General features: G+C 40.2%; 1 protein-coding gene across 1 annotated transcript in view; it reads right to left on the bottom strand.

Annotated features, from left to right (window-relative positions):
• LOC122992681 overlaps positions 1-11,748 on the bottom strand; it is a 34,978-nt gene extending 23,230 nt beyond the window's left edge. The window contains 10 exon segments of the mRNA XM_044366550.1: positions 81-746; positions 868-1,458; positions 1,879-1,896; positions 2,053-2,634; positions 3,117-3,746; positions 3,838-4,431; positions 4,537-5,160; positions 7,068-7,661; positions 8,713-9,309; positions 11,217-11,748. Coding sequence (XP_044222485.1) covers positions 81-746; positions 868-1,458; positions 1,879-1,896; positions 2,053-2,634; positions 3,117-3,746; positions 3,838-4,431; positions 4,537-5,160; positions 7,068-7,661; positions 8,713-9,309; positions 11,217-11,748 — 5,428 coding nt within the window.
• Between the last annotated feature and the right edge of the window lie 550 nt (positions 11,749-12,298).

Genomic DNA, 12,298 nt, shown 5'->3' with positions numbered 1-12,298 from the left:
GGGGGCCAGTGGATCCACTACCCACAAGGGAGCACTAATTTCCTACTGTCCATCATTGACCCTTCATTACAGTGAATAACTTCTGGTTTACATTAATCAGATAATGCTTGAAGTTGTGCACACAGTGTTAAGTCGAGTTATAACAGTCTTACCGTATGATGCTGGTTTGATAGCAGGAGTTTTACCCTTCTTGATGGCAGAAAATATTTGTTGTTCAATGCCTGAAAGGTCACTGAAGTCTGCTGCAAAGAAAGCATGACTGGCTTCCTGTGAAATAGACTGAATCTCAAGGGTATCTGCATTCTTTGTTCCCACCACAAATACCACCACACCGATTTCTTTCAAGTTTTCTACAGCATTTCTGACATCATCACTGGACCGTCCACCAGTGAAGAGAACCAAAATCTGAGGGACATGCTGTTGGTGCCTACTTCCAGAAGAGGCTGTCAAAACATTATCCTTGATGTATTGGAGGGCTGCACCAGTATTGAGGGGTCTGCCACCTTTATGCTTCAGACTTCGCACAGTGTCAGCAATATTCTGCTGTGTTTTGTATGTGTTCAGAAAAAAAACAACAGAAGGTGCTCTGCTGTACTGCACCACTGACACACGATCTTTGTTCTCATCCACATCAAGTTTCTCCACCATTCTCTCAACAAAGCCACGCATTGCTTCAAATTCATTTTGCATGTCATCAGAGGAATCCAGTAAAAACACAATATCATGTTGAATGGATTCAGTTTTATCTGCAGAAGCTTTGACAGACACAAGCATGGTAATCAGAGTTACACATGAGGTAATCCAATTATGAAAAGTAGATAGATAGATAGATAGATTCATTGATAGATTCATTGATAGATATCTTACCTAATACATTCTGTGGTTTTAGTCTTGGCTGACGAGGCACCCTTTTCACAAATGATACAAGTTGTTGATGGATGCTCTCAATATCATCAAACCGAGGCACAAAGAAAGCATAGGAAGGGATATGTGAAATCATCTGGAGCTCAAGTATGTCTGCATTCTTTGTACCTATACAGAATGGAACAACTTTGCTCTGTTTTAGAGCTGCAGCAGCACTTGCAACATCATCTTCAGATCTTCCCCCACTCAACAGAATCAATATCTGAGGGACACCTTCTTGATGCCGACTCCCAGAGGAATCAGCTAAAGCAGTATTCCTCACATAGTCAAGAGCTGCCCCAGTGTTGAGAGGTCTGCCCCCTTTATGGTTCAACTGCTGGACAGCATCAAGAACATCTTGTTTTTCGGTGTAGGTGTTCAAACTGAAATGTGTTTGTGGATCTCTGCTATATTGGACCACAGAGACACGGTCTTTGTTCTCACCAACACTGAGTGTTTCTACCACTTTTTGGATAAAACCTTTGATTGCTGGGAAGCCACTCTGTGTGTCATCTGACCCATCCAACAGAAACACTATGTCTCTTTGAGGGGACTCTAATTCAACTAGAAAAGAATAGGAAAACTGTGTTTAAGAATCAGATATACAATACAAGCTGAAATCTATTGTGGTGCAATCATTACACATTACATAGTTGGTAAAGCCATAGAAGCTCACAATTTATGACTATAGAACATTTAAGCTAGAACATTTAAGAAAAATGATAGATGAAATTATTGAAAAACTTGGAGAGAAGTACAATATAAGGAGCGTATTCCTCTTTCAAAAATGAAAGAGGGAGAAAGCTGAAAAAAGATTTCAGTATTCTTCAACTCTAAATATTCAGTCAATGATGTGATTATCATTGGCTCAAGGAAGAGCTTAAGTAAAGACAGATCATTTGCTGATTTGAGGCTGTCAAGAAAAGACTCTCCAGGGTACAAGAAGAAGAAGGATGAGAGCCAAACAAGAGACACCATAACCAGAAGTTTTCTCTAGCTAGTGAAGACAGTTTGAGGAACATGAAACTGATCAACTGACATCCCTTATGATGCAGTTTCATTGCATTCAAACTATGAAAGCGCAAATGTCCAAAAACATAAGCAGGGAGTCAATTTGATTCTTAATTATGAATCACTGGCACTTCTTACCCACAACAGTAGGAGGCTCAATTTGTATTTCCGCCTGGACAAATGCCGCTATCTCCGGCTGAATGGACAAAAGTTCACCAAAGATGGGCAGGTTGAAAAAAAATCTGGAGGAGAACGCAATTTTCTGAAGCTCCTCCTGTTTGGCATTTTTCATTCCAATGGCAAAAGATAGAACACCAATTTGTTTTAGGTCAGATGCAGGTCCTGAAACGTCATCATTGGATTTGCCTCCAGTCAGTAAAAACAGAATCTGAGGGACTCCCTCCAGGCGTCTGCTTCCAGATGTAGAGGTGAAAACATGATCTCGCACAAACCGTAATGCAGCTCCAGTGTTCCGCGGTCTTCCTCCTTTATGGCGTAGACTTCTTACAGCATATATGATAGCTCTTTTGGATCTATGAGTTTTCAGGTTGAAGTAAACTGTGGTGTCATTACTATACTGTACGACAGCCACTCGAACCTTATCTCCATCAATCTCCAGCTCTTCTGCCATTCTTCTGATGAACTCTCGAATAGCTGGTAGACCATTTCTGGAGTCATCTGACCCATCAAGGAGAAACACTATATCCCTCTTATTGTTCCCTGTGTCAACAAGGTGATACATGGATAGTAAGAGAATTCACGGACTGCCGGCTCAGGACTTTTCTATGCTCATGCATATTTATCAGCATGAGAAGTTAGAAGCTCAGAGAGAAAAACTGAGCATGGTATGAAAGATGAGCTATTGCTCTGAAAGAATAACTTCAAGAACCATCTTTTTTATCAAAAAGATGTATGAGATAATTTCGCGACTCATCTTCAAAGTAACATCAAAGTTGACAAGTGGAAAAAAGTCTGAAAGAGAGCTACGTTCTTGAAAGACTAAGAAATGCAGAACAGTTGAGTAGATTGTCTAGTGATTGTAATCATACATATCATGCAAAATGAAAACAATTCAGAATCACTTATCATCTTATCATAGATCAGATTATAGGAATATGTTAATTTCAAAAAGCATTCTAGAAAGTAAATGTGTTATTCTGCAGAAAAATAACATACGTATATATTCAGTGTAGTATTCTTACCTATTAAATCAGAGATTCCAGTCATGGTCCCCTCAGCATCTTTGTTTATGTTCAATGTAGCAACAAGTTGTGATTGTATTGAGGGCAACTTGGAGAAATCAGTAACCTTGTATGTGAAACCAGGTTTGAAGGCAATCACTTCCAAGTCTGAAGGATTGGCATCTCCAACTCCAACCCCCACTGACACAATTTCATGCTCTTTAAGAGCAAAAGCTGGGCCTTTCACATTATCAGTGGACGGTTTGCTACTTAGAAGAATTAAAATCTGGGGCACACCTTCTAGTCTTCTACTACCAGTAGAGGAAGTGAAGACACTGTGCCTCACAAACTGGAGAGCTCCCCCGATATTAAGGCGCCTGCCACCTTTGTGCCTTAAATTATCTATGGCATTCATAATGTCATTCTTTGTCTTGTGAGAATTCAGATAAAAGTTGACATCAGGTTTATCAGCAAACTGAACCACAGACACTCTGTCTTGACTCTCACTGACAGAGAGACTCTCCACTATGCTCTTAACAAAGAGTTTTATCTCTGGGAATCCATTTCTTGTGTTATCAGAGCCATCCAGTAGGAACACAATATCTCTTTTTACAGCATCGTTTTGTACTACGACACAACAAATAAAATTCAGTTATTCTGATGAAGCACCAAAACATCAGTAGAAGTGTTATTTTTCTTACAGCAGGTTTAACACACCAATAACTAAAGAGATTTTGCTTACCTTGCCGTAGGACGTTGTCTAGCTCGTCCCTTTGAAGGCTCACATAGTTATTGAGCCTTTGTGGTACGGTGCTAAGCTCACTGAATTCCCTCACAGTGAAGGCAAAGGAAGGGTTGTGTGAAATGGCCTCAATCTGCTTTAGGTCTGCATCCTTGACACCAACACCAAATGGTACGACTCCTCCTGTCTTCAGGGCACCAGCAGGTTCCTTCACGTTATCCCTGGATCTGCCTCCAATCAAAACGATCAAAAACTGAGGGACATTTTGTGCAGCCCGGCTACCATGCCTTTCAGACAAGATAGTGTCCTTCATGAATCTCAGAGCAGATCCAGTGTTTAGACTACGTCCACCAGACAGTGTCATTCCATTGACAGCTCTTATCACTTCATCTTTGGTTTGATAAGTGTTAAGGTAGAAATTTGGAGTTGGCCTCTCACTGTGTTGAACCACTGAAACTCGAACCTTGTCAATCCCAATATCAAGTGGTTCAATTACTTTAATGATAAAATCCCGGATGTAGGCAAAATCCGCTCGAACACTGTCTGTGCCATCAATGAGGAAGGCAACATCCCTTTTAACTCCAGGAACAATGGCTGAAGGGAAAAAAAAGACTGTTACCAGGGAAACTTTTCTTTACAGTTTGATAGTTTGACATCACATTTATTTCTTAAATAGAAAATGAGAAATACAAAACTCACCTGGTTCATCTGGGAATGTCACATCTGTCACATCGCCAACCACTGTTATCAACTTTGGCATGATTTGTTCAGCCATTGCTGGTAAATTAGCGAAGCTTATGTCATGGTAAGCCAAATCTGGCACAAAGGCAACTGTTCTCAGTAATCTATCATCTGCTTGCCCAGAACTGACTGTGAAGGTCAAAACACCAGCCAGAGCCAATTTATCAGCTATGCTTTTAACCTCATCATTTGCTGGACCACCTGTGATCAGAACCAACACTTGCTGGACTCCCTGCTTCCTGCGTGACCCTGTCGATGGCTGGAACATGCTGGCGAGGGCATAATTCATGGCAGCTCCTGTGTTCAAGACTGAGCCTCCAGTCAGCCTGAGTTGTGAGATTTTATCCACAACATCTTGCCTGCTGCGGTAGCTGTTCAGATAAAATTCAATTTTTGGATCTTCAGCAAACTGCAGGAGACCAATCTGGACCCTGTCAGGACGTACTTCCAGCTGGTTGACCACGTTGATAATGAAGTCTCGCACATAGGGTAAGTTAGTGCTGCCAATGTAGTTTGAGCCATCCACAAGGAAAACAATGTCTCGGACCACTTTTTGAGTCTGCACTGTAGTTATTTCCACAACTGAGGAAAAGCACAAAAACAAACAAATGTACATATAAGTCCAGATGGTGTAAAACAATTTGTGACACATTAAAGGGAACCTATTATGGTCATTTCCAGCTCTATCTTTTTATTCTGGACTATTCTCCACTAGAGTAGCTTTGCATGATTCACAGTTCAAAAAACTCCTTATTTATCTTATACTGGCCCTTTATGTAGCCCCTCAGTTCAGCCTCTGTCTCTTAACAGGCTGTTGTAGTTCCTGTCTTTTTAAGGCACCCCTCCCGATGAGTCCACTGTTCTGATTGGCCAGCTTGCCAGAAGCTGCTGAGGGGCAGTATGTATCAGAGTCGTCTTAAGTTGCCGCCAATGAAAACCCAACATTTCCTGCTTTACTGCTTAAACATAAAAGCTTTTAAATGACTAATTAACAGGAGACAGTTATAGTGAAGAATTTACAGGAAGCGAAACATGTTCCACACTGAATTTGCAGAGCTTTGTTAGCAGCATTAAAAGCCAGTCAAAATAACAAAATATGAGATATTTGGAGCTATTTGTTCAGCGGATCAGTTGGAAATAATGCAAAGAGGAATAGTGTAAGCAGTAACAGCCACAGTAATGATATGAAGAGCTGCAGACCTCCAACAGGTAAACAACTTATTATTATTTTGCTGCACTGTGTAGTGAAAAACATTCACAGCATGCCAGCTCGACTTGAGTCATGGCTCAGCGTGATTACCCCCAAAACTATGGAAAAATGCCATAATATTAGCAAAGCAGAGCAGTGAACTCGCATGCTGTGTGTGGAGTAGATGACCATATAAAGAAATCCGTCACATAGTAGTAGAAGTAGTAGAAAATAGTAGTAGAAAAAAACGTTGGAAGCTGAGTGTTCAGAGCAGTCTGAAGCCAGAGCTTTTTTCTCACAGGGATTACTTCTTCATACGTTTACCTTATTATTTGACACGTTCACCACTTTTAATATGAACATCTGACATTGTAACATTATATATAGAAATGAAAAAAAGGAAAAGCATAATAGGTCCCCTTTAAAATGTCATATGGTGCCCACTGAAGCTATTATCTGTTAGTTCTATGAAGTTGATTCTTTGTTATGGGCAGTTACAGATGAGTGACAAATTAAAAAAACATGAAGTGTCTCAGTAAAGTGTTGGTCCAGCACAAGCCAGCAGAATACAAGAATACAGCAAAACAGCCTCAGTGTACTTTGGTATGCTGTTTTTAGATTGTGTGTGTGTGTGTGTGTGTGTGTGTAGCTTTGAATCTACCCAGCTCAGTATGGCTGTCCTGTTCCATCATTCCTCCCTGCAATATTTAAAAAATACTGACACAGTATTGTCAATACTAACAATACTTGATGAAAAATACATTGCACTTCCTTTAGCTACTTCACAACAAAAAAAATTCCCAGTAGTATAACGGAAAGATTTCTGTTTGAAGTAGCAGGACATATTTGGTTCGCATTAGCAGTAAATTAACACAGCTTAAATAAAGAATTAAATCTGTGAACAGAGATGCTGATATCTGTAAATGAGAGTACAAACAGGAACGTAAAACTGAAATTAAACAACAGAGATTTGTTGCAAGGTAGAAAAGTACTGGCAACTGTATTGTAATCATGACTACAGCTATTCAGGTTATACCAAGGCCACTGAAATATGCCTAATAATCCTACAGGTCTTTGGGAGTATGCTACAGGGACACAGAAATTCCCTCTTTTGGTGTTTTGATGGTGGTGGTGGAGAGCACTGTCTAACATATTGGTCCAAAATCTCCCATCAGTGCTCAGTTGGGTTGAAATCAAGTTTTTCCTTTAATTTGTCACCCATCTGTATGTTTCCATTGCATCAAAGACGAGGTAATGAATTCATTGAATTACTCTTGAAATGTAAAGGAAAAAATATTACCTGGTTCAGTGGGTACTTCAGTCACTACCACCCCAGCTAGAGTGGAGAGTGCATCAGTAATTGCTGTTGGGTTGCGAAGTAGCATGCGGAAGTCCTTCAGCATGAACACAACGCTATTGGCAAAGGCAATCTCCTTGAGCTCCTGCTCATCTGCGGCCTTGGAGCCTGCAGCCAGGGTCAGTACACCCATTCGCTGCAGGGCCATAGCCGGTTCTTTCACACTGTCACTGGACTTTTTACTGGTCATCAACAGAACGAGCTGGGGTACCCCCTGTTGCATACGACTGCCCTTCTCGGGCCGCAGCATATTTGTCCGCACAAAGTCCAAGGCTGCTCCAATGTTGACTGTCTGTCCGGGTCTTGGTTTGATTTTGCCCAAAGCAGCAGTCACTTCCTCCCTGGATCCATGGGAGTTGAGGTCCATCTCAAGGCGAGGAACATTGCTGAACTGGGCCACACCCACTTGAACGTCATCTGGACCAATTGGCATTGTGTCGACAAACCGCTTGATGGCTTCACGCACAGAGTTGATAACTGTTGCACCCATTGTACTGTCAAGGAGGAAAATGATGTCTCTTTTTCCAACTGCCAAGGCTGAAAAGAAAAGGAAAGACATTAATATTAGAATAACACTGATTTTATGACTAAAGACTAAGTTAGCCCACAAAAGATGTTCTATAATTAGACTAATGGGATATGGGATATGTGTTAAAGTACGGTTCATTTATTGAATATTAACATACTATAAAAAGAGAGGGAGGGCTTCTAAATGTTCTAACTTAAAGCTGTATTCTCAGAAGGTATGAATTACAATTGGCAAGCAAAATTGAAAGTATTTTTTTAAATGATGTTATGACAGCTGTCACTAACATAAGAAAATATTTGTTGTCCAAATGTTATCCATAAGTACCATAGAAGGTATCAGTTAAGCTTAAAATATGAATAGAACAGCCCAATAACATGTCTCTGCTTGTCTTTACAAAACCTATTATAAGTAAGCTAATTACTGAAACTGTTTGTTTTGTAAATATTTGTTCTCCGTGGTACATTCATTGTTGGAATTTCCTCTTTGTCAAAGTTTGGCTATTAGAAATTGTACTGAAAAGAAAATGCTGTTCTTGGGGAAAATATTATCCAGGCATTTTTTGATATGCTCACACAATACTGTGATATGAAATGGCTGCCAATTCCTCTAAAAATCATTAACCCCCTCTGTAGCCCTATGCAACTATTAAGGTGCTTTCAGGTCATTATCTTGGGTCACCTGTATGGTAAGTCACTCACACAACCCCCATATAAAAACCTGTGGGCAGTAGGTCCTAGCACCCAAGCTCACACAAGCCAGTTGTACCCCACCTGCCAATGCATAAATTTTGGAAAGCTGGAATAAACAAGTGGCTGATTAAGAGAGAAATCTAGCAAGGCAAACAGATCCAGATATTTTTTGAGAAGTAGTGAAAAAAAATAACTTTCTTTTGGATGTGGAAGTACTCTTAGGTAAGTATTTGATAACATGTTTGCTATAATAACTTAGTAGGTAACTATAGTTTATTACATTCACTATGAGCTCTCAAGGGCTTTAAATTTATTAAGTCCCCTTCCACAATCACAATTCCCCGCCAACATTTACAGAGAAGTTACATACCTTCTGTGAACTCATTTTGAACTATAATGGTGCGCTGGACCACCCCGTTAATGTATGGGTTCAGCTGGTCACCCATGCTTGCCACTGTACTGAAATCAGGAGCTGACAGGACAAAACTCTTATCTGTAGCAACTGTTTCCAGATCTGCAGTGGCAGTATCACCAATCGCCACGCCAAATGTGATAACGCCAGCCCTCTTAAGGGCTCGGTCACCGGCACCAGTATCGTCAGTGGATGGCCCAGCACTGATAACCACCACCATTTGGGGCACAGCCTCGTCAGCCCTGCCCCCAGCTGTTTGGCTCAAAAGACTCTCGGCAACTTCCTCCAAAGCGGCGCCCAGGTTAGATTCATCGCCCCCTGAGTAGGAAAGTCCCTTCACAGCTTCCAGGACTGATGCTTTGCTGTCATAGCTATTTAGATAGAACTTTATCTCTGGGTCGGCATTGTACAGGGCCAAGGCCACCCGAACAGTGTCCCTGCCCACATCAAGGCGCTCAATGATTCTCAAAGCCAAATCACGCACAAAGGGGAAGTTTGCGGCTCCAACGTTCTTTGATCCATCAATTAAGAGTACAAGGTCAGCTGAATCTTGCGCTTTAAGGAGAGAGAGAGAAAACAAAACAAAATGGAACTTGTGAAAGTGTTAACACAGTGAGACAGAGACAAAAAATTATTTGTGCTAGTGTATCATTGCATGTGTCAAGTAACATTCAAAGTGAACAAATCAATAACAACATTGCAAAACACATCATACTGCATGTAGGCTGAACCAAGGAGATTTCCTGAAGTGATTGAATTTGTTGAGATTTGCTGTAAACTGTCATTTGATTTCCTTTATCATACAATGGTTATTATGGTTGGATATGGATTACAGTAACATGAGAATTTCTGATCAAGTACAGTAGTTTTGCACTCCATATGATTACTAACCACTTACATAAGTGTAACTTAGCCAGTTCTCCAGATGTCTGTAACAGCAAAACAATGTTTACTGTAAATTCTAGAAAAGCTACATTTTTCCCATGTCAAGACCAGAACTCAGTGACACTATAAAGGAGGTTGAATTTGACATTGGTTTAATGTGACTCAATGACTATCCTGAACTGAAATGCAACATTTTTTCTACAAAATGTTGAAGCCACAAGATGGGAAAATTTTCAAAGTTTCAAAATTTGTAAACAAATTAAAGTGAAAACAAGGGTTTAATTATGTTAAGATATATAAATTGATAATGGAAAAGACAGTCAGGCCATGTAAAAAGATTAGACAAACTGACTCTTCAGACTTGCCATACTATAATAAACAACAGCAAGTCAAAAGAAAACAACACGTACAAAATTGATAAGCTATTTGATCATTAATGTTACTTATTAGATTTGTTTGATATGTCCCTTTTAAAAGCTCCACTGAGTTCAGCCATCCCATGCAGACTCTTGTTATGGACCTCAGATAAAGTGACCAGTCATGACCCTGTGGCCCATCCTTGGTGCCTCCAAGTTCCTACTGAGAATGTATTACATGTGATTCCATATAAAATCAGTACAATCATATATATTGGTGATGCTTCCAATTAGTTTATGATTTATCAAGAATTATGAACTACCCTTCATTGAAGTTCATCTTTCTCATTCTTGTAATTTACTGTGATGTTTTTGCACATAATTTCTGGACATTTACATATAAAAACATTCTCAAAGCAGTTCTATTGTAGGTCAAGGATGAGTCCAGGCAGGTTCATCACTGTTTCAAGTACAGAATATTGCACATATTTTACAAAGATAGACATTGTGACTGATAAAGACAAACACACATACACAAGACACATAAGCAGTTGTGCATGGTTAGCTTTTGTTAAAAGCTCACTGACTGATTTTGAGATGTTATGTTTTAAGTAAGATATCCTTCAGACCATGTTCTCTTCCAAAGATTTTCTAAAGAATTGTTGTTAATCTGAGGAGGCAATGAATTTATTTTATGATGTATTTTCTGTTGCTGTCTATATGTTTATTTCTACAACCTACAGCTGTGTCTTATAGGAACAGGCATCATCTGAAAATGGTGTTATGGATTATGAATGTTACAATGTTATTGCTGTATGCCAACAGACTACTCAAATAACTACCATATTGAAGCCCATGGGACAGAATGTTCACAACGCCTAAATAGTTGTCTTTCAATCCACACTCATTTTATTTGATCTGGCTTTGCTCAATAATATATTTGTGTATTTATTACAAACTAAACACCCTAATCTAAGATGTAGTAGGGGTGCCAATCACATGCAAATCGTACTGTGATTTTTAAAGCATTAGGGTTGTAATTAAATGTGGTGAGACAAAACAAGTGATGTTAATTTTGCAGGTGGAGAGTGAAAGGTTATTATGGTTAAGTAAATTTGATTGTGTTAATAGTAAAATCCAGTCACAACCACATATGCAGCAGCTTCTTCCTGCACATGTAGACACATTAGTATGGTAGTGACACTGGTCCCATTTTATTACCTGTCCCACCTCCAGCCACAGGGGCCTCATTTGCCACAGGAGAACCCCCTGACTGGGTCACTGCGCCGCAAAGCCCCACTACTAAATCTTGGATTATATCCCGCAAAGTCAGGAAAGAGTCTACACTGAACACATGAGTCTCATGGGGCTGGCTAGCCATCTCCCTTAGCTCAGAGTCCACTGCATCCTGAACTCCAACTGCAAACACCTCCACGCCTGCCAGCCGCAGCACCTGAGCTGGCTCAGCCACGTCATCCTGGGAGCGCCCGTCTGTTAGGACCACCACCACCTGGGCCACTCCGTCACCAGCACGGCTGCCCGAAGCAGTGGTCAAGTGGGTACGGATCAGGAAATCCAGGCCCAGGCCAGTCCGGGTGCCCCCACCACGATAAGACATAGCCTCGATGTGTGCCAGGACTCCCTGTGTTGTTGGGTAGCTGTTCAGCTGGAACTCAGTTTCAGGCCTGCTATTGTACTGCACAAGGGCAAATTTAAACCTGCCCCCTCCAACCTGGTGCAGTGCCTTTATCATGCTGTACAGGAAATGTCTGACATGCTTAAAGTTCTCCTCTCCCATACTCCTGGATGAATCCACTAGAAAGTATATATCAGCTGCCAACCCTTGTGCACAATCTTCAAAAGAGAAAACTTGGTGTTTGGAGGAAGTATCTGAAGACCAGTGAAAAGATGCTTGGTGTTTGATATCAAAAATGTATTTTGGTGCCAAACACGAATAGTGTTGCATAACACAACTGTAATATGTTGGTAATTCAAACACAGAACCATTTTGCTTTGTATATCAAAAGCATCTAACTGGACTTGGTAGTCTAATATCTCCTAAGACCTCTATTTTTTGTCCCATGTTGAGATACAAAGTTTGAATTCATTTATTTAAAAATAATAATAATGGGGAAAAAAATGACCAATTTAGCAACAATGCTCAGTAGAAGTGATAAATAATTCGTCTCCATTAATGTTTTTTGTTTTTGTTAGAAAAGCACTTGTTCCAATCCCATTTTTCTTTGCAATATTTGAACACATAAAGATGTAGATTATATATTTTCAGGAAAACAAAAAATAAA

Source organism: Thunnus albacares, chromosome 11, assembly GCF_914725855.1.
Source record: "Thunnus albacares chromosome 11, fThuAlb1.1, whole genome shotgun sequence".
NCBI lineage: Eukaryota > Metazoa > Chordata > Actinopteri > Scombriformes > Scombridae > Thunnus > Thunnus albacares.
The sequence above is the reverse complement of the archived record's forward strand: the minus strand, read 5'-3'. Positions and strand labels throughout refer to the sequence as shown.